This window comes from Protobothrops mucrosquamatus, unplaced genomic scaffold (genome assembly GCF_001527695.2).
Source record: "Protobothrops mucrosquamatus isolate PMUCROS unplaced genomic scaffold, P.Mucros_1.0 scaffold113, whole genome shotgun sequence".
Classification (NCBI taxonomy): domain Eukaryota; kingdom Metazoa; phylum Chordata; class Lepidosauria; order Squamata; family Viperidae; genus Protobothrops; species Protobothrops mucrosquamatus.
Window position 1 is genome coordinate 1,057,485 of NW_015386485.1, and position 21,342 is coordinate 1,078,826.

Here is a 21,342-nt window from a genome sequence, read left to right on the forward strand (position 1 = left end):
ACAAATGATCTTCCAGTGTCAGCCGTGGATCCAGGAGGACTCCCAGATTGCGCGCCCTCTCTGAGGGGGCCAAGGATTCGCCCCCTATAGACAGCGATGGAACCAACTGACTATGCCGGGGCGCCGGCAGCCACAGCCACTCGGTCTTGGAAGGGTTGAGTCTGAGTCTGTTCCTTCCCATCCAGACCCGTACGGCCTCACCTCTTCAAGAAGGTGATGTGGTAGTTAGTAGGAACGTTAAAATAACAGTGGAAAGTACCAACAGTTAAGTATATATAAAAGAAATAAAAATCATAAAAGGCATCCTAGAATAATAACATTTTCGTTGCCTGGAATAATATAGTTTTACTGTATATGTGAAAACCTGAAAGACATGTAATTTATATTTTTAAAGGATGATAAAAAGGGTGACATGGATTATGATATTCCTCAAAGGATATTGTGAGGACAACAATTAACCCCAAACTCTAAGTTACTAAGGGATGGACTGATCGGAAGATGGCTCTCATTTGTCCTAGACTGGGGAAAGGAATGAGCAACAGTCAGAAAGAAAAATATGCTACAAGATTAAGTGAAGGCCATGGGCAACTCTTCAGAAAGGGTTGAAAGAGGAATGAATACAGGAGGAATTGAAGCAAAAATCTGCTAGAAAGCCCAACAGGGGAAAGAAAATGAATTGCAGAGGAATAACTAGAAATTGAAATAGTAAGGAAGATCAAATAACCAGGTCTGGCCCAAGTTTTATTCATTTATTTAAAGATAAGCTAATATCAGGGGGAGAGACCTATATAATAAGGACACCATGGAAGAGTATATTATAGGAGGCATAAAATCTAGAGCAGTGGTTCTCAACCTTTTTAATGCCGCGACCCCCAACCGGTCATAAGTCGAGGACTAAACCGGCCGTAAGTCGAGGACTAAACCGGTTGTAAGTCAAGGACTACCCAACTGGTCGTAAGTCGAGGACTTTCCCTGCCCAGGAGCGCCACGCATGCGTGGTTGCGCCTCCTGCGCCGGCCGAGGCGTAGCTGGCAAGCGGCAGAGACGGAGCAGGCCGACCACCAGCTGGCCCAGCTCAAGGGAGGTAAGGCACCCACCGGAAAAGGGGAAAAAAATGGCGGACAGCCTTGCTTGGCGACCCCCGTGAAATGGTCGATCGACCCCAAATGGGGTCGCGACCCATAGGTTGAGAACCGCTGATCTAGAGGATAGCAAGCAGGAAGTATGAGCAGGGAATGGGTATATAATCCATACAGGGATCCTCAGCTATAATTTAACTGGTCTTTACAATTATTTATTTCTAGTAGAAGTCACTAAGGATTAATGATCTACCTTGGAGTTACATCATATATAATCTAGAACCCATATTGGTTGGAAATAGGTTGGATGCAGAAGCAACCTCACATGAGCCCATCTGAAGCACAATAAGTCTGTTCCACATTGCTTCTTTATGAATACCTAGAGAAATTATACTAGATACTACTTTCCCTTCCTTTCCTCTAATCTGGATAATTTGTACTTTTTTTTAGGAATAGTGGAAAATATTTCAATTCAATAACACATGAATTATTACTTCAAAGACTAAAGCTTTATGACGTAACAAATTTTACATGATTTCTGAGTATCTGCTGGATTAGATATTAACTACATCATGGGAACATACACGTCTTACTATCATAGATATCTGTAAGTTTCTCAGCTCAAAACTTGCACTAAAATAGCTTAATCAAACTTTAACTCCATATTTATGCAAACCCCTAATTCAAACCTCTTCACTGTCATATTTTTGCAAATCAACCAACAAAAACATATATATTTTTTCCTATTCATACTTTCTGAATGTTCTGTTGAACAAATTCTCTGTCCGGACTAGTAGTTTTATATTTCCTTTTGTCAATTTTCCCTTTGTATAAGAAAATAAAATAGCATTTTTCCAGTTGTTAGGGACAGATACAGTCTTCCTAGTCTTGTCAAACAAGTTTCACAGTCACTCTATATTTTAAGATTCCTCCAGCCATATGTGTAGCCCTACCATTTTTCAACATTCTCACAGCATTACTTACTTACTTACTTTTCATCCATTTTCTTGGATGCTAAGAGCTGTAGTATTTATTTTAATTCTATTCTTCAACATATTATTATTTATATACAATTCTGTAAAATTTCCATTCCAGTATTCCATCACTTTAGTTTCTTTCAAAATCATGTCATCACTTTTATTTTTAGTTCTGTTCATTCAGTGAAAGTTTTTTTTAGTTCTTTTCAACCACTTCCAGTGTTTAATTTCCATCATCAAAATCACGTTGCATTTGGATGCCTCTTTTAGTTATTACAGGATTACATTTAAGTTCTTTGCTATTTTTGATTATATTCTTTCAACTATGTTTTTCTCTCTATACAAATTATACAATATTCTTTCCTCATATTTTTCTTTTCCACCACCATTTTTACTTATTAATTCTATCAATTCATTAAGCAGCCTTAATTCTACCCATTTCTTTTCTTACTCTTCAAGTAGCTTTTACATGTTCTCTCTTTTCATTCACTTGCTACTTATTCTTTGGTGAAATGAACATAATATGATTTCATACAGGACCTGTACTATACAGTCATCCATTCCTAACCATCATGACACTAAAATGACTAAAATTACATAACAGAGCAAGATCCAACTTATTTGCATCACAATATCTCTCAAAAATACATAAAGGAGAGATTTTGCATTGTGATGCATATTTTGTCATTTTTCCATACCCCTCACACCCAGATATCTGGGACTTGTACATTCTCTTCCTACTACCATACTATTTTAATTATAATTTCTTAATTATAAAAGTATTTTATACTTGATTTTTGTTATCATTCAGTTTGGCATTATTATGTTCATCAAATCTCAGGTATGAAGAAATTAAAAGAGAAAGCAATGACACAATTCTGTAGGACATATATAAATAAAGCACTAGCCGCAAAGTATTCATTCGTTGCCTTAAGATAGAGAATGAGCTAAACTCCAGAACTTGGGCCCTGCTACTTAAAATACTTGACTTCGAGTGTGGTGCACTTCATAGGATGGCTGATTATATAATAAGGACATAAAGCAGGGATAAATATTGTTTCATTTTTCCTATCCCAAACTTTATAAATCTAAAGACAACAAACAAACTCTTGAATAACCCTGGAAATCACAATGCTAAGACCAGAGTGGAACACTTTCAAGTGTTTGGGAGCTATACTTTACACATTTAGGGAGTTCAGTCTGGGGTAAGGATTCTTAATTCTTATAGAATAGAATAGAATAGAATAGAATAGAATAGAATAGAATAGAATAGAATAGAATAGAATAGAACCTTGGAGGTCTTCTAGTCCAGCCCCCTGCTCATGCAGGCGAACTTATACCATCTCAGACAAGTGACTGTCTAACCTCTTCTTAAAAATCTCCAGTGATGGAGCGCCCACGATTTCTGGAGGCAAGCTGTTCCACTGGTTAATTGTCCTCACTGTCAGGAAGTTTCTCCTTAATTCCAGGTTGCTTCTCTCTTTGATCAGCTTCCAACCATTGTTTCTTTTTCTGCCCTCTGGTGCTTTGGAGAATAACGTGACTCCCTCTTCTTTGTGGCAGCCCCTCAAATACTGGAGCACTGCTATCATGTCTCCTCTATTTCTTCTTTTCTTTAGACTAGCCAAACCCAACTCCTGCAGCCGTTCTTTGTATGTTTTAGTCTCCAGGCCTTTGATCATCTTAGTTGCTCTTCTCTGAATTTTTTCCAAACTCTCAACATCTTTTTTGTGATATGGTGACCAAAACTGGCTGCAGTATTCCAGGTGTGGTCTTAATAGGGTATTATAAAACGGTAATACTACTTTGTGTGATCTTGATTCTATGCCTTTGTTTATACAACCCAGGATTGTATTAGCTTTTTTGGTTGCTGCTGCACACTGCTGGCTTATAGTCAAGTGATCATCCACTAGGACTCCAAAGTCCCTCTCACAGTTGCTGTTTTTAAGCCAGATCATGCCTATTCTGTACTTGTACCTTTGAATTTTTCCTGCCTAAATGTAAGACTTTGCTTTTCTCCACATTGAAACTCATTTGTTTGGATAGGGCCCATTGTTTAAGTTTGTCAAGATCTTTTTGGATCCTGAGTTTGTCTTTTGGGGTATTGGCTACTCCTGCCAATTTAGTGTCATCTGCAAATTTGATCAGTTCCCCTTCAATTCCCTCATCTAAGTCATTTATGAAGGTATTGAAGAGTACTGGGCCTAAGACGGAACCTTGTGGTACCCCACTGCTCACTTCTCTCCATGTGGATGTGGTGCCATTGAGAACTACTCATTGAGTAAGGTTTGCCAGCCAGCTACAGATCCATCTGGTGGAGATGTTGTCTATTCCACCTTTTTCTAGCTTACCAAGGAGTAGGTTGTGGTCTACTTTATTAAATGCTATTTAATAAACCCTGTCTTTCAAAATATTTCTGTTCCTTTCCTTGGGAAATATTTTGCTTAAAAAGTTTGTTCAATGTTTTCATTTCTTTGCATAAACCTTAAGCCTTTTCTAAGATGGCTTTATAAATCTTATGTTGTGAAGAGAAATAGAGAAGCTGTACGGTCTCCTCAGCTAGTGGGGTCACCAGTTTTTCCCCTGCTTCAAGTATGTTTGAGAAGGCCAAGAATACCACAGCAACTTGTACTTGTCACAATTTTGTGCCTAATTGTTTATTCTTCTTGGAAAAATAGTCCAATAATCGCTATTTAAGAAAATAATCTAATTCCAATACAGCACTTCCTGTCATGCAAAAATCTCAGCTAAATTTGTAAATTTAAAATTTACAAATCTGCCTTTAACTGTAAGAGGCAAACGAGGATTCCTTGAGAGCAGAAACCTGTTTTGTATGTGTAAAATGGTCTTCCTCCTTATTTATTTTATTCTCATTTTACTTCCCTTATTATGGAGAATTTGGCAAATTTGGACCAATTTCCAAAGAGCAATAAGCCAAATGAAATTCCTGTATGTTATTTCTGTGCTCTGTCTAGACAGGGGAGATGAACCAGACTTGTAAAAACACCACATAGGCCAGATAGGATATGTGGCAAGTCTTGCTTTTATAAAATTACCAAGGTTATAGTGGCTTGTTAGTTACTTGGTTACCTGCTAAGTTAACTGCTTCCTTTCCTTTAGAATATCAAAGTGGCACATAAAGTGGCACTAATTTTAGATATTTGCACGGAGTACAGTGCAAAATAGACTACTATGTACAACTACATTTTCTTCTGTTACATTGAGTTGACTAATAAGGAGACAAGCAGCATGATTTATGATTCCATGGGTTTCTTGCCATGAAAATTTGTGCCTAAAATTTAAATTAATAGTCTTAATACAATATTAATATTAATTTAAACCCAAATTAAACTTAATATTAATATAAACCCAACCAAATTAAATGCTATCCTTGCCTTGCTGAAAGTAATCTCTGAACAAGAAATATCTGAAACTGTAGAAGTGTTCAGGAAAAAAAATACATTCAAAATGTATAAATTTGCAAGAAAAGAAAATTAGAATATGAGAAAAATCCAACTTAAAACATTTCTAGAGATGTCTCAGCTACTTGGATATAAAGGTAGCAGACTCAAAAGTCAATTCTCCTTTGAGCTACTGAGAGTATAACAAATATTATTTATGTGATTATTTAATGCTGTATTCTGCAGGGGGAAAAACCTTCTAAGAAAATGCGTGCACTGCATTCAGAAATGTTATTTTATACATGTTAATAATTTCTACCTCCAAAGATTCAGAAATTATTTTTTGTCATCTGTATGCAACATTGAAAAAAGTATCATGGGATCTTATCCAAAATTCTTAGAGAACAACTTCTGGTTGGCCTTGTTATACTAAAGTAATATATTTAGATCTTATCACACAACATTCTAGTGCGGGATGAATTCTACGGGATTATATATAAGAAATGTATTCAAAGTTTTAAAACTCTGTTACTGTAGGCAATGAAAGTTTAAATGATGTCTTTAATGAGCTGTAATAAGTACTTAGTTTGAAATCTGAGAAATTGTCACCAAGTTTAGGAAAGCAGAAGAGGAAGAATCAGAAAAGAAAAAAACAGATTGGAATAGGAGGATTCAATTGACTATTAAACGTATTATTTGCTTATTTCTCCTAGATCCTTCAAGCCTGATTTTGTTCTCATCCGTCAGCATGCTTACAGCATGGCCCTAGGAGAAGATTTTCGCAGCCTTATCATTGGTCTCCAATATGGTGGGGTTCATAGCGTTAATTCACTTTTCTCTATCTACAATTTCTGCAGCAAACCCTGGGTGGTAGGTGATATTTTTAAATATCCTCACATGGGGAAAAAGGGAGTTCTTTAGGTATATACAATGTGCATATGAAGGAATTTGAAACTCAATTTTTAGCACAAAATATTTTTTTAAAAACTTAAATCAAATTCTTTATCTTTCCCACTACTGAAGATTTCAGTAAATAATACAACTGTTTTACTTCCCTAAACAAAACCATTTCTCAGCTGTTTAATCCATCTCAGCATTAAATGTCTCATTTCATCAGTTCTAGAAAAACCCTTTCTGCATCTTGTATAACATTGCCTATCCTGAAAGCTGGGAATTAAGGCAAAAATATTTTTTTGTTTTGTTTTGCTTCTATGGAAAGCTCTATTTTGAGGTTCTTTTTTAATTCTGGAAAATTCTAAATTGCTTCCACAACCACCTCTATCTCAGGTTGCTTTCTTTACTAGTCACTAAAGAACTCTCATCATAATAGTATAAAAACATAGAAAATCACACTTTTACACAATAGTTAAATTATTTCTGCATGAATTCATTTTATTTGAAACTTATAATGTTCAAATACCTTGTCAAAAAAAGGACAGTAGCTAAAATAAAAATATAAATTTGTAGAGTGGCACTGCATAAAACCTGTGGAGAGAAAGGAAGATGATCTGATATGCAAGCTCTGTTACTAAAGCAACACAGGGCAAAATATATTGTAAGTCCATAAGGACAGAAAATATGCAGAAGAGGCCCAGGCAGATGTTTCCCTAATTCACAGGAGTATAAGAAGGGGGGAAAGTACAACGCAGTCACACTTCCAAGATTCCACTATTATAGCCATTCTCATTAAAAATAATTTATCTGTACACAGAAAGGGCTTTTGTATGTGTGAAGAGTATATTTTTTAAGAGGTAGGATTAGGACATATATCTATATTTATTCCTCCTGCTTTTCACTCTGTTTTGATGGGTCTCTCTAAGTCATCTGAGTCATCCAAGAGAGGCTAAGCACCACAGTTGCTGAGTTGAACATCACCTGACTGAGATGTGCTGACAACCTCACTTCCCCTTTGGTCGTTAAACAAATCACTGTGGTTGCTAAGCAAAACATCAAATGACTAAGATTTATGATTTTACTTCTGCTTTCTCTATTAACTCTGTTTGTCATAAGACAATTGCAAAGCACACAAGTGGCAATCGGGTGACCATAGGATGCTGCATGTCATATATATGGGCCATTGTGAAGCAGTCATGTGACTGCTGAATGACAGTCAGGTGACTGCAGGAGCCTACAATTCTTATAAATGTGAGGATTGATTACAAAATATCTTGTTTACACCATCATAACTTTGAACAGTCACTAAACAAGGCAGTTCATAAGGGAGGACTAGTATCTCAGTTAGGTTGACTCAATGAGATGCAATGCAACTAATGAGGAGAAGGAGGAGTAAATACACTACTCAGACAATAGGAGAAAGCAGGAATGGGTGCTTGTTTGAGGAACAAGACATTCAGAGGTTCTGAAATTTAACACTCTTCATCTAGTTCCTTGGGTTCGAGATCTGAGTGGTGGCACAGTGATTGGAATGCAGTATTGCAGGCTGATTCTGCTGACTGCCGACTGCCAGGAGTTTGGCAGTTCGAGTCTCACTGGCTCAAAGTTGACTCAGCCTTCCTTCTTTTTGAGGTCAGTAAAATAAGGACCCAGACTGTTGGGGGCAATATGCTGACTCTGTAAACTGCTTAGAGAGGGCTGTAAAGCACTGTGAAGTGATATATAAAATCTAAGTGCTATTGCTATCTAATTACTTTTATTTATATTATTCATAGTTTTATGCTGGGACAGATATACTGAGCCAACCTGTATTTCCATTAAAGCTAAACTTAATTTAACTAATCAACTTCAGTTTTGTACTGGCCTTGCTCATTTATATCCTTATCTTGCCCACTTTACATAGGATGGCCTTGGCATATCTGAGACCATGTGCAATTGCTTGTGCCATCCACCCAGATCTAGCACTCTTGCTCTCCATATATATTTAAAACAAATTGAGAGCAGAGATATATAATCATATATATAGTCACATAGGTCATCTTTGTATTGGCATGTACACATACAGTACCTATTATATATGTATGTGTTACAAAACTGAAATTTACAAATTACAAAATTAAATGCTGCATATTGTAATTCTACTAAGTAGATATGCAAACAGTCTGAACATGGGACTCAGAGCCCAGAAAGTTGAAGAAAGAGTTGTACAAATTAGTGCCAGTGTTTCTATGTCAGAAATATAGCCGTGATCACTAAAATCTTCCCGTGTTATTTTTTTAATTTACATGCATTTTAAGAACATTTCAATTTCCTTGAAAATTGAAGATGCAATTCTAATTGAATATTTTATTCAAGGCCTGCATCCATACATTAATCCCCAAACTTCCAGATATTGTATCATTTCTCATAATTATATAGACTTGATGTAGACATGAAAAAACAAACCAAACAGTCTAAAACCCCTTCTATACTGCAGTAGGTTGCAATTCCCACTATATGCAATAAATTCCATTTATTTTCCTTTATCTGATTCTAAGAAGGGTAAAAATATTATCTATAAAATACTGATTTTTTTCTTGCACCTTCAATAAAACAATAATGAAAGCTTATATATGAAATATATTTCATATCGAGTTGTCACCCTCCTGTGGCATATTGTTAATGTAGATAGGATTGACATAGACAGAACATACTAAAGAGACTATCATTTATAATTATGCCTTCCTATAAATGAGCAGTCATGCAGAAATCTGAAATATTTTAACTATTTATTTCCCTTTTATTAAGCGAAAACAAGCTATGTAACTGTAAATATGGACTTTAGTTAGGGAGCCTTGCTTTGACTTATATGTTGTTTCATTAAAATAGATAAAACAGGGTTTTGCATTTTGTTTTGTAATCAGATATTTGAGATAGTTGTAAGAAGGGCCAGTCACTCACCCTCAGTTCTAAAAAAGGAAGCAGTGGCAAACCACTTCTGAAACCTTGCCAAGAAAACTGCAGTGACTTGTTCAGGCAGTCTCCAGAAGTAAACACTAACTTGAAGGCACACACACACACACAGAAATGTCTCTATAATGACACATGCCATTCATAAAAGATCACTATATAATTTCAAAAGATCTTGCTATATCATTTCTGCATCTCTTTAGGTACATGTAGGATGAGCATGTCAGTTTTTCAGCAAAGGTAAAGCTCCATGCAAAATATAATATAAAATATAATTTTCTTCTCATTCTGTACTTGCAACCAGAGGCTGATCTGAAGTAAGAGCCTATACACTGTATGTAGTATGCCAGCACCCTTAGGATGGACAACTCAAAGGCAGCTATAGTGGTAAACAGCCAGTAGAGATTTCAAACTGGGATTGGAGAGAGAGCAATCATATCATTAGCATAAACATAAGATGGATGTTGGATGTTCGCTTGTTTAAACTCAAAACCTGACATAATTTTAAGATTGTGTTATGTACATGCATGCATGTAACCAAAAGGATTTTCAGCATGCACTATTAGTAATGTATAGTTACAGATGGTGTGATTGACAGCAATAATACATTAATATTTAGGATGATACATGAGGGAGCAGAGACATAACTCTTCATGTCTATTTGTATTTGACATTTGTTCACTTTGTAATATTGCTCCCAAGTGATTCCTCTTCTTTTTTCTTTCTTTCCTTCCTTCCTTTCTCCCTCCCTCCCTCTGTCCATCCTTCCCTCCTTTCTTCCCTCCCTCCCTCCATTCTTCTCTCTCTTCTTTCCTAGTTCTCTCAGCTAATTAAGATTGTCAGCTCATTGGGTCCCGAGAAGTTCCCTCTTGTAGAACAAACATTCTTCCCAAGCCATAAGCAGATGGTAAGTAACTTAGTTTCTTTGCTTTAATGGTACAATGTTTTGCGAAAGGAACAGAGATTACATAAATCAGTATCCTACAGAGGCAGAGTCATGCCCCTTTACTGGAATGTTCATTCCAGTTCTTTCTCATCAATAACTTTTATACTTTCAGGCCTGGTTTATGATAGCCCTAATCTTCCCCAATATTTAGTTTCATTATGGTTGCCAGTGCACATTCCTAATCAACCTTATTATAATATAAAGCAACACATTTCTCAGTATTGGAAGGAAATATTATTGTTGGCCACAGAGAAAAATGCAAGTGTAATGCAAAGACAGAGGATTATTAGGTTTCCCAGAAGCTTGACTGCCATGTTGAAGTTATGGATGTCCAATGCTTCACCATATCCCCTAAATGATATCAGCATGCTATGTGGAACACATTAAATACAGATGTTGTTTGGTGGGTAGGATTATATCTGAGCAAATTCTGCATTCAGTCTGAGAAATATGTTCTGTCTGTGTGTGTGTGTGTGTGTGTGTAGGTGTGTATACAGAGAAAAAGAAAGAGACATGGAGGAGCTAGGAAGTAAGGAACTAAAGTACAGGATAAATTTATAATATATTTAAGGTTTTAAAACTACTGCAATATCCATATTACTCATTGAAGCAAATTGTCACTCACTGACTCCCTTTGCAAAATTATTTCCAAAGTCCAGCTTTCTTTTCTCATTATACAAAAGGTAACACTGAACTTTTAACTACTTCTTCAAACTTCATTCAAAATTACAACAAACCTTGAAGGAGGGGCACCTGCAGCTAGTTCACGAAATTGCAGCCATTGCCACGTCACTATGGTCACATGATTGCTATCTGGGTGCTCACAATTATACCACAGTGAACCACATTATAGCCATTTGTGACTTTTCCTGCAAAGACAATGGGGAAGCAGCGGAAGGTCCAAAGTTGCTCCCAGGAAGTTGCTCCTGCTTCTACCATATTTTTTCCCTCCTATGTTCAGTCAGTGTAGGTAAAGAAATTTCTTTGAAACAATGACCTAATAGGCCATTTATCTAGTATGTTATTAAAAAGAGATTGAGAATGTATCAAAATTGTTGTTTTGACTCATTCTATACAGAGTTAGGCATAATAATAAGTAACTTTATGAGAAGCAGCATTTCATCTCATCTCTTTTGTGTTGATAATAATAGCTATTATTATCAGTTTGCATCACCATATTGTTCAAAATAAGTAATAGGCATGGGTAGATAATATTAATAATGCTACATGGTGCAGGAATGGAAGGACTGAGTATTAGGAATTTGTCTTACCCTCCCCAGAAGGTTCCACAGAATCCAATTTCATTAAAATGACAAAAGAAAAATTGTAACCAAACAGAGCAGTCTCTGCCCCTTTTGTACAAGGGAAGCTTGCACAGCAGCAGGTCAATGCTTGTTTTGGAATTCCCTGTGGACACCTTAAATTGTTCACTTGAATTGTCTGTCATGTTCCCTAGATATGAAAGAGTATGTTTTAACATCACTACATTTAGGATTAAAACACTATATCAAAAAATATTAAACAATGTTTTAAATTTTCAAAAAAATCTATTGACTATACTTAAAACATAAATTCAAACTTTTTAAGGCACCAAAGGGTTCCCAAATCCCACCTATATATATTTACTAGAATATGAATATTTTGGAGTGGGGGCATCTCTGGGCAATGAAGTGTATGCCTTTATTCAAGAAGCAAAATATGTTGTTTTCTATTTACATCTCCATAAGGAAAATAATATGCAATGAAATATATATATATATATTTTAAAAAAACCTTATATATAAAAACATTCCTTCCTTTGAATTATTTGTGTTTTCTACATTGTTCCAGGACTTCCTTCCTTTATAGCTTGAGTCCATTCATAATTTGCCCTTGTAAATTCCAGGAATACAAATCCAGAAAATTTACACACTCTGACTCCGTCAGCACTACATTAGGGAAATGTTTTAATTTAGGATCCATGTCTTTGTAAATTATTGTCAGAGGAGAATTTCACTCTGTGATATACTGTACTAAAGTAACTTGTTTTAAATATCTATAATTATTCAGGAACTCTGAATAAGGCCAATACCCTAGCAGTATAATTTTACTAGAAATTCTCCCAATTTCTTTTCCTAGATAGGAAGTTTCTACCTTTTAAACTAGAAAAGACTCTTGTCTATCGTATAGTAGACATAATACTGCCTAGATGGACTAGTGAGCTAATGGTAAAAAATATATCATTTAATTAGGGTATAGGAAAACTTTAGTATTTAAATGTTGGTGAATTCACATCATGGCTAATGGTGAGTGATTTGGGGAACTGCAAGGGCCATATATTACACGTTATTTTTTTCTTCTGTAGAAACTTCATATTAGAATCCACAAGATTGATGAAATAAAATTTAAGTTTGATCCATCTTATATTGTTTTGGCCAGGAATATGCAATTTTTTTTCAGTCTGAAATGTTCCATCCTTGAAACATTATTTTGAAAGCTTTGTGCTGAATAAATGCCTGTACTAGTTTTTTTTGTAATCAGAACAAAATACCTGGTTTTGAGTGACATCAGCTTAGATGTTCTGAACACAATGATTGGGCTGCTTTATGTAGCATACCTCAGTCTATTGAGCAACAGATATGAATCACAACCTTGCTACTAACAGTTGGGTCGATATGCAACCAAACGGGGAGAGGATAGTTATATTTATCCACATATTTATTTATCCACATATTTATCCACATTGCCAGATAGAAGACTGCTTGCAACAGTATACCTACCTATACTAATTTTTTTAAAGTTGTCCACAGTATTTGTAGGCAGGTAATATGGCTTGTGCATATACTATTTCACGCTAGTGTTAATGATGTGTAAATGTGAAAGCTGGGAACAATTTAGGTTGGTTGATTTATTGGGATTTGATATTTGTATACATGTATTGAAGTTAAATATGACAAACCTAGATAAAATTTGCCTGTAAGAAGGACTATCAGATGCGCATCAGCAGTGAACTTGTTTCCAACAATATTCAGTTGGATACCTTTTTATTGAGCAAAATGAGTTACAATAGAGATGATAGAATATCTGTGGTAAGAAATAAAACACTTTATTGTTTAGAATAAAGATACACTATAAAAAGTGAACATTATTACCTTAAAAGACAATATACATTCAATGAATATAAAATTTATAAATAACAAAACAAGGAGGAAAACTGTCAACAGTGCTACTAAACTAAGCAAAAAGTACATTCCTTTTGGGGAGGAGCTTTCTCCTAGATTGCATTTATTTCCACTCTAATGTTCATAATTGCTAACAATGGTAATGCAAAAAGCAAAACAATTCTTTACATCTTGATCCTAGGCCTGTTTCTACCAAAAAAAAAGAGAGTTGGAATCAGTAGGGTTTATTAATAAGATGTAAATAGAATTAAATCCTAATTCTGCAGTCATATGCATGCTTTCCTGAGAATAACCTCCATCAAATTTAATAACCTCCATCAAATTTAATGCAACTCCCTTCTGAAGAAAAAACACATGCTAGATTGAATCCTTTGCAGATGAGTTCATAATTAAGACATATCAGGTCTTATAACTTCTGGAATCAGTGGAAAGACACCAGCTGACTTTAACAAGAATGGCTCAGGCCCATACATTAAATACAAAACTAAGCACTCAGGGCATCTTGCTAATAGTGTGCTGGATGAACACACTCGAGTCAGACTACCATTTTAAATCCCACATTACAGTCTATATAATGGGAATGATAAAAAGCCCAGTATTTTGTTTGCTTAAAACATTTACATAGCCACCCATCTTGTACCAAACTCTAGATGGCTCACTTTTCTTTAAAAAAAAATACTGTAAAGTTTTAGCACTGAAAACATTGCAGGTATCCCAAAAGAAATGTATTTTTTTGCTGGGTTTTTCCCCTCTCTTTTTTGCCTCCTTATTAAAACAAAACCAAGAACCAAGCCACCCTGTAAGAGGATTGTTGATTAAGCTATCACTCTTCCTCAAATAACTCTTATCTTCTGTGGTGTACAATAGAGAAATATATTTTATTGGATAGGTATGCTAATTTATTTCTTAAAATACAGAGATACATTACAACCTGAATACGAACATGTTTTTTCTTAGCATAAAAGATATTTTCACCATTTTTGACTGCAGTATTATGGCGATTCAGGCACGACCTTAATAAGTGAAAATAATAATCTAGAGCTGCCATTCAGTGAAATGAGAGATCAAAATATGATACAGCTGCTTTCTTCTTGCCTTTAAGATCTGAGCTTAAATCAAGTTTATCTCTAGAAATAGGGAAATATAGATTTCTGTGTATGAGTGTCCTCACTCCTGCTCAGCCATCTCTTTTGTGTTGTGGATGCTCTACTGATAATATCTCTGTTACAAAAACTTATTCAGTTCAACTGAGGAGAAAACTGGATGCATTTTTCGGTTTTATTATAGAACAATTTTGAACTTATGGCAGCTCTGTTTCTTAGGAGGAATGAATTGAAGACAGAAAGTAGTGTTAAGACAAATTATAATAGCACAAAAGGACAGAACATGTGCTTGTATTAAGTATTAACCTTTACCCCACTCTAGTTTCAGTAAATTATGCAGTTGCCAACCCCAATAGAAACTTCGCTCTTAAATTAATTTTAAAAGATTTTTATATTACACCTTTTCATAACAGAAATAAAGACTGTAGTGAAAGCAGAATAGCCAGTTCCTTACTGCTAGAAAGCATAGTGAGCTCAAACCATAGGGCTGTTTAACTGTAGCCAACAGTGGAATACATAATAGCTTTCCCTAAAAATATTATTTTAGTTAATAGATCTAGTTCTTTAAGAATTACATTAAAGGCAGGAAAAGTAGGTTTTAATATATTCCCTACCCATCTTCTCTATTTTCACTGTGCCTATTGATAAACACATTATTAATGAGTAGGAAAATATTATGAATAAGCAATTGTTCACTGCCTTGCCAGTATTCACAGGAGAATAAAATATTATGAAAAGATTCCTATATAATAGAATTTACAAAATACCGCATCATGAAAAACTATGAAAAAAAATATTTTTTTTTCCAAGTACAGGCTGAACCAGTATTCATACAATAGTAAGGCACTTTTATAACACCATTCTATTGTATATTTTTAAGGAAAGAGGATAAGGAACCATGAAAATATTTCTTTCTTTGATGGCAAGAAGGAAAACAAGCATACAGGGAAGGGAATAAGAACAGATTATTATCACTGCTTTAGAATTTACTGCAACTACAGTAGCGTTAGAACTAAAAAATAAAATAGTAACTAATGATTTGGAATGTGAATGGTTGCTCCTTTGAAACAAAAGCATGAAACTTTTTATTACTTATAGCATGAAACAGAATCATGTCCTGTCAAAAATAGCTTATATCATTATATCTACATACATTTTTGTTCAGCAAAAGCAATGTTTGGGCAGCTGGTTTCTTACATCAATATGTCCCAGGGAGGGTTGTTTCTTTCCTCCTGTGCTCTGACTTTGTCCCCTCTACACAAAATTCTGGGAAAGTTGTGTGTAAAACAAATATTGAAGAAGCACTTTTACATCCACATCAAAGCCACAAAAATATCTGGTGTTGATTTGGTTCTCAACAGGTTTGTTCCACATTTAGAAGATGTGTTAGCTTCATTTTAATTGATTTTGATTTTTTAAAAGAAATTTATTTTATGTGCAAACCTAGAACTGCCATGAAATTTCTACATTCATATTGGAATGGACAGGCATTTAATTGAAGTCTGCAATCCTTTAAATTCATACAAAGGAATTTTCCCAAATACTCCATATTCCATTCTACATAAGCATGATGAGTTTCTTTGCATCCCTTCATTATGTGGTTCACAACTGGCTGCGTTCATAGCTACCTGCTCTGAGAACTGAATGTGAGAATAAAACAGCAGCACAGGAAATGAAGAGGAAGGAATAGAATTTTAATCAGGAAATTTTTGAGATTTATGTTTTCCTACAAAAATATATATATTGCTATATGTATAGTGCTATAAAAACTTTAAGCAAAAGCTCCCTTGATTATCTGGGAACTTCTGCTCACACACCAGATAAATATTTGATCAACATGGGATGAGAGCAATTTTTTAAAAGATAATTTTAAAAGAGTTAAGACAGCACAGATTTAAAAATCACAACAGTTCGAAGTGCTAAAAATTGCAAGAAACAGGCACTAATATCATGGTTGCCATCATGATCAAATATGCGTTAGTGTCCAAAGAATGCTCAGCCACGTGGGAAGAAAAGAACAGGAAAGAAAGATAAATGGAATTTCAGGGGTCAGTTGCATTGATGATGGTTTTATCAGGAGGTGCCCATCCTCTATACCAGCTGCAGTAGCCATCTTTGTGTTTGATGCAAGCATAATGCTTTGACTGGTACCCTGGTTGGCCAAAGCTGGAAAGCATGTCTGTCCAGAGGCATTCATTCTTGGAGGTCACAAAGCAAGGAAGATAGTAGCAGGGCTTAATCTATAATTACAAAAAACAAATGAATTAATCAGACACTTTAAGACTGTAAATTTAGTGTTCATATATATNACTGGGTCAAAGTTTATTCATCCTTCCATCGTTCTGAGGTCAGTAAAATGAGGACCCAGATTGTTGGGGACAATATGCAGACTTTGTAAATTGCTTAGAGAGGAATGTAAAGCACCGTGAAGTGGTATATAAGTCTAACTGCTATTGAAATTCTTTTATATACAAAAAGTAGCATATACCACTAGATTAGTCATGAGGCAAAGAATTATTTCAATCCATTTTAATCTCATTTTCAATATTTTAAACCATCTGGTGATTTATTGAGTCTGGAAATCCTAATCCTAGAATGAGAGCAACAACATTATAATAAGTTCCTGGAGCTTGCAGGCCTCATTTTCATCCCCAGATTTTCACCAAGGAGTACAATTCCTTTTTGTTTCCCTTTTGAACCATCTATCCCAGAATATTAATCATAGTATCTTTTTGGATTAGTTCAGAGGATTGGCAGTTAGAAGCAGGGCATTGCACTGTTCTCATCCTTCATCTGGGACCAGTTCCATTCAGTATTGGTAAGTGGCAAAGATATGGCTGTTACAGGATCCAATCTGGGTCGGTCATCAGCGACCGACCCAGATTGGATCCTGCAACATTATTCTGGGACATGTATATTTGCCTTCATTCATCTATGGCTGTTACTTTGTGAGGTGTCTCAGGCAGTAGTTCTTTTTCCATTTCTGCTTAACATCTACATGAGATCACTCAGTGAGGTCATCCATTGACACAGTATTAGATATCGCTCAATCTTTGGTTCTGGATAGGGTTGCACTATCCCTGAGTAATTTGGAGGTACTCCTAGACTCACAACTCCTACATTAAGAGCAGATGGCAGCTATAGTGCATAGGGACATTGCACAGTTCCATTTTTTGCAACAGTTTTAGATCAGGAGAACCTGTTTATTCTCACATGTGCATTATTCATCTCACAATTAGATTACCTCAATGTGCTCTACATGAGGCCACACTTAGATGACCATTCAAAAGCTTCAGTTGGTGCAGAAAGCAGAACCATGGTAGTTACTGATATACCTCAGCATACCCATGTAACATCTCTACTTCACGAACTGCAGTGTTTACCATTGTGCTTCTAGATATAATTCAAAGTGTTGGTTCTTACTTATAAGGGTTACATTCACAATCATCTATTCTGATCATTCCTGCACATCTAGTAAGGTCTGACAAGAAGACATTCTCTTGGTCTCATTAGTTGAACCCAGGAGACAGGCCTTTTCTGTTGCTTCCCTTGCCCTTAATAAGAGTATCCCCCCCCCAAATTTGGTTGTATATGCTGCTATCTTCCTTTTGAAAAATATTAAAGTGCTATTTTTTTTTCTCACTGGCATTGCATCTAGGAGTGGTATGAGCTTAGGGTGAATTTTTCACAGCACTTTATGTGTTTCTGTTTGGGATTATGTTTACTATTTGTTTTATTGTATTGTTTTTACTGAGTTGGCGTTCTTTATTAATGATGAATTCCACCCTGAACTATGTGTCAAGTATACAACTATATACCTTGATTAAATAAATAAAAAACATCTCAAATGTATCAGGTTGGCAGAGAAATCTCTTACCTTGCAGCCACAACCTAGATGGTAACGGTGATTTAGTCCTTTGCGCTGAGACAAGGTCAATCGATCCCACTTTTCATTCAGATTACACAGTCCAGTATAAACCTTTCCATCATAAACTCGACCTGCAAAACATAAGCACAAATTATCCATTCCAGTGTCATTCATTTGAGAGCTCAAGGTAATTTCCTAATTTATTGGGAGAAAAACAACTTAAAAGACTGACCTTTTCTAATGCAAAATTTCCCAACATTTCCAATTATAGTAAGTTTAGAAAGAGCAATTGAATAATTTGTCATAAGGAATATTTTACTGATACAACTCTAATAAAAGCTAATCAAGCAGATAAATTAGATAAAAACAAAGACCCAACCATCATCAGCATCAGAGAGAAATAATACATCTGTATTATATTGTTTTAAAAAAGCCCAGGGAAAGAAGATATCTTAACCTGGAATTAAGAGGAGGTTAAAATATGCTGCCTCATTTATTTGGAATGCACTCCCAGCTGAGTTGAAAATCCTAATATTTACTGGGTTTTTAAAAAGCCTTAAACACACACCCTTTAAAACAGGTTCCGAATGATATACATTATTTTTAGGATTTCTAGTTTAAAATCTGACCATGTTAGTGCAAAATAGACTAATGTATGCATGACAATAGACCTCAATATAATGACTGGGATAAATACTTATAAACTGCACCCACTAATGCTGAACTTCAGCATCTAAAAATAGCTGAAACTAATACAATCTGTAAGCATGCCGTAGCAGAAAATTTGTTGTGTTTTTTACCTGTAATCATGTACTGATACTTATTGACCTCCAACTTGACTCCACAAAGACTTTCGGAAGCCTCAGTATAGATGTATTGAACATGTGGCATCTTGTCAAAACCTCTGTACATCTACAAAAAGAGAGCAAACACACAAGATGTTTTAATGAAATGCAGTGCAACCAAAACAAACAAACCCCCAAACCTATCACTTTTTCTATTATCCAGCTACTTCCTCTTCTGTCTTTATTTTAAGCGGAATGTGTATCCCTGATGATTCCAGAATCCTGATTTACAGTTTCCAATGTCCCAAGAAGTAGAGCTAAGATAAGTGGTTTAGGATTGTAGAGTACACATATTTTAACTCCATGCAAAAACTGTCTGTCACATCTAGCTTTCTCTTGTTCTGGAAAATTTTGTAAAGTCTTCAAAAAAGAAAACAATATTCCTTGATTCTTCAAAAGATACAGACTAGCAGAGAACTTTTATTAACCTTGAGAAAAATCTTGTGGAACCTGTTCCATTCTCAGATCTATTTAAACAGGGGGTTTCACAGGTTCGTATTTTTGTTAGAGCAATCAAGGTGGCATTGCTACTCATAGGATCTGTCATTACAGGGTAAAATTCTACTCAAGGCATGTCAGCACTGGTTTGTAATGACCTAAAAAACCATCTCTGCTTGCTCACAACTTTTATACTAAGATGGAAAGATGATGCCATATAAACAGAATTACTGTTATTAGGAGGCAGGCAAGTGGCTATTTTGCTCAATCACTAAATTACTTTGTGTAATATGTTTCAGGTTTCTACAGTCACTGCCAAAGTCTATTGCTTTTTTTAAAAATCCTCATTCTTCTAAAGACATTAAACTAGTCTTATGACTGAGATGTAACAGCCAAGAAAAATAAATCAGAGCACATTTTTAACATTACATAAGAGGTCAGTTAACAAAAGAATGTCCAGAGCAACAGGTTCAAGTGAAGTCTGTTTATTACACTGGGAGTACAGAAAAGAGCCAAAGTGACAGAGGAGGAAAGATTTTTTTCTTCAGAATGAACAAGTAAATCTAACCAGGCTTCAAGTGTCCAATTATTTCTAAACAAGGAGCTTCATGAAGGTTTCTCACTACCAGACTTGTTGGGGGGAAAAAAAAAACGAACAGGACACTTGTTAACTAATTCTGCCAAAAATTTAAGAGTTTCAGAGCTTATTTTCTACATAATTTTAGATTCGTTTGTTTGTTATACTTGTTGATGCTACAAAGGTCTAAGATAGGATAAATAATATTATTTCCTCAAAATTTATTCTTACAACAATCCTATGAGGTATAATATTCTGGAAGATAGTGACTGGCTTGAAATTACTATTGTGTTGTTATGATTTGAACCTCTACATCACACTGTCTCAAACTAAGCAGCATTTCTTAATGAAATAACATGTGGTGAACAAATCAGTCATTTGTTTCAATACATTTCCATAAATTGTGATCTAGGGTATACTGAAATATACATATAATTGATACCCAACCTAAAAACTGATTTTAAAATGACAGTTGGGCAGAGCACAAAGATGTAAAAAGTGGCTACTAGATCTATTTCATAATGGAAGTCCAAAACAGATATTCTATAAATAAGTATCAAACAAGTATGTATTTGCTTTTCCTTCATTAACTGTAAGCACAGGGAAATGTAAAAAGGTTCGGATACGACTACCATGTGCACACACACACACACACACACGTGTGTGCAAATGTTAGTTTGTATGTGTATATGTTGCAGAACATTACTTTGACTTTCAGAGAAAGATGTATGATAATGAAGTTCTATTTTATTATGCAGAATAGTTTTTTAAAAAATTGAAACATTACAAGGCAATCCATAGAGGCAGGTTGCATGAAGGAACACTGTGCATGAAATAGCTGTCATTTTAACATCCTTATCCTGTAAATGTTGTATTTGCTCCACCAGGAGCTGGTTCATCAAATGCACAAAGTCAAGCAATAAATTAAGAAGAATCTCTTCCATTAGACTAATATTTCAATAGAAGAGAATATTTGTAGCTCAGGTTTAACTGTGGGATCCTTGGTACTCTCTGACTTGGTTGTTTTTTTGTAGATGTTTCATTACCCAACTAGGTAACATCATCAGTGCTAGTAGTGAATTGTCTGCAAGAAAACAACCAAGC

General features: G+C 35.2%; 2 protein-coding genes across 3 annotated transcripts in view; one reads left to right on the forward strand and one right to left on the reverse strand.

The window, feature by feature from the left end:
* SYN3 (synapsin III) overlaps positions 1-21,342 on the forward strand; it is a 175,308-nt gene that overhangs the window by 20,372 nt on the left and 133,594 nt on the right. Inside the window, exons 4-6 of one of the 2 annotated variants that reach the window (XM_015812829.1) lie at positions 4,415-4,417; positions 6,171-6,327; positions 10,118-10,207. In XM_015812829.1, coding sequence (XP_015668315.1) covers positions 4,415-4,417; positions 6,171-6,327; positions 10,118-10,207 — 250 coding nt within the window. The remainder of the gene's footprint in view (positions 1-4,414; positions 4,418-6,170; positions 6,328-10,117; positions 10,208-21,342) is intronic. The other variant, XM_015812828.1, reaches the window with a different exon arrangement.
* TIMP3 (TIMP metallopeptidase inhibitor 3) overlaps positions 13,311-21,342 on the reverse strand; it is a 39,312-nt gene continuing 31,280 nt past the window's right edge. Inside the window, exons 3-5 of the mRNA XM_015812830.1 lie at positions 19,179-19,290; positions 18,388-18,509; positions 13,311-16,750 (exon numbers count right to left, since the gene is read on the reverse strand). Coding sequence (XP_015668316.1) covers positions 16,553-16,750; positions 18,388-18,509; positions 19,179-19,290 — 432 coding nt within the window. The 3' untranslated portion in view covers positions 13,311-16,552. The remainder of the gene's footprint in view (positions 16,751-18,387; positions 18,510-19,178; positions 19,291-21,342) is intronic.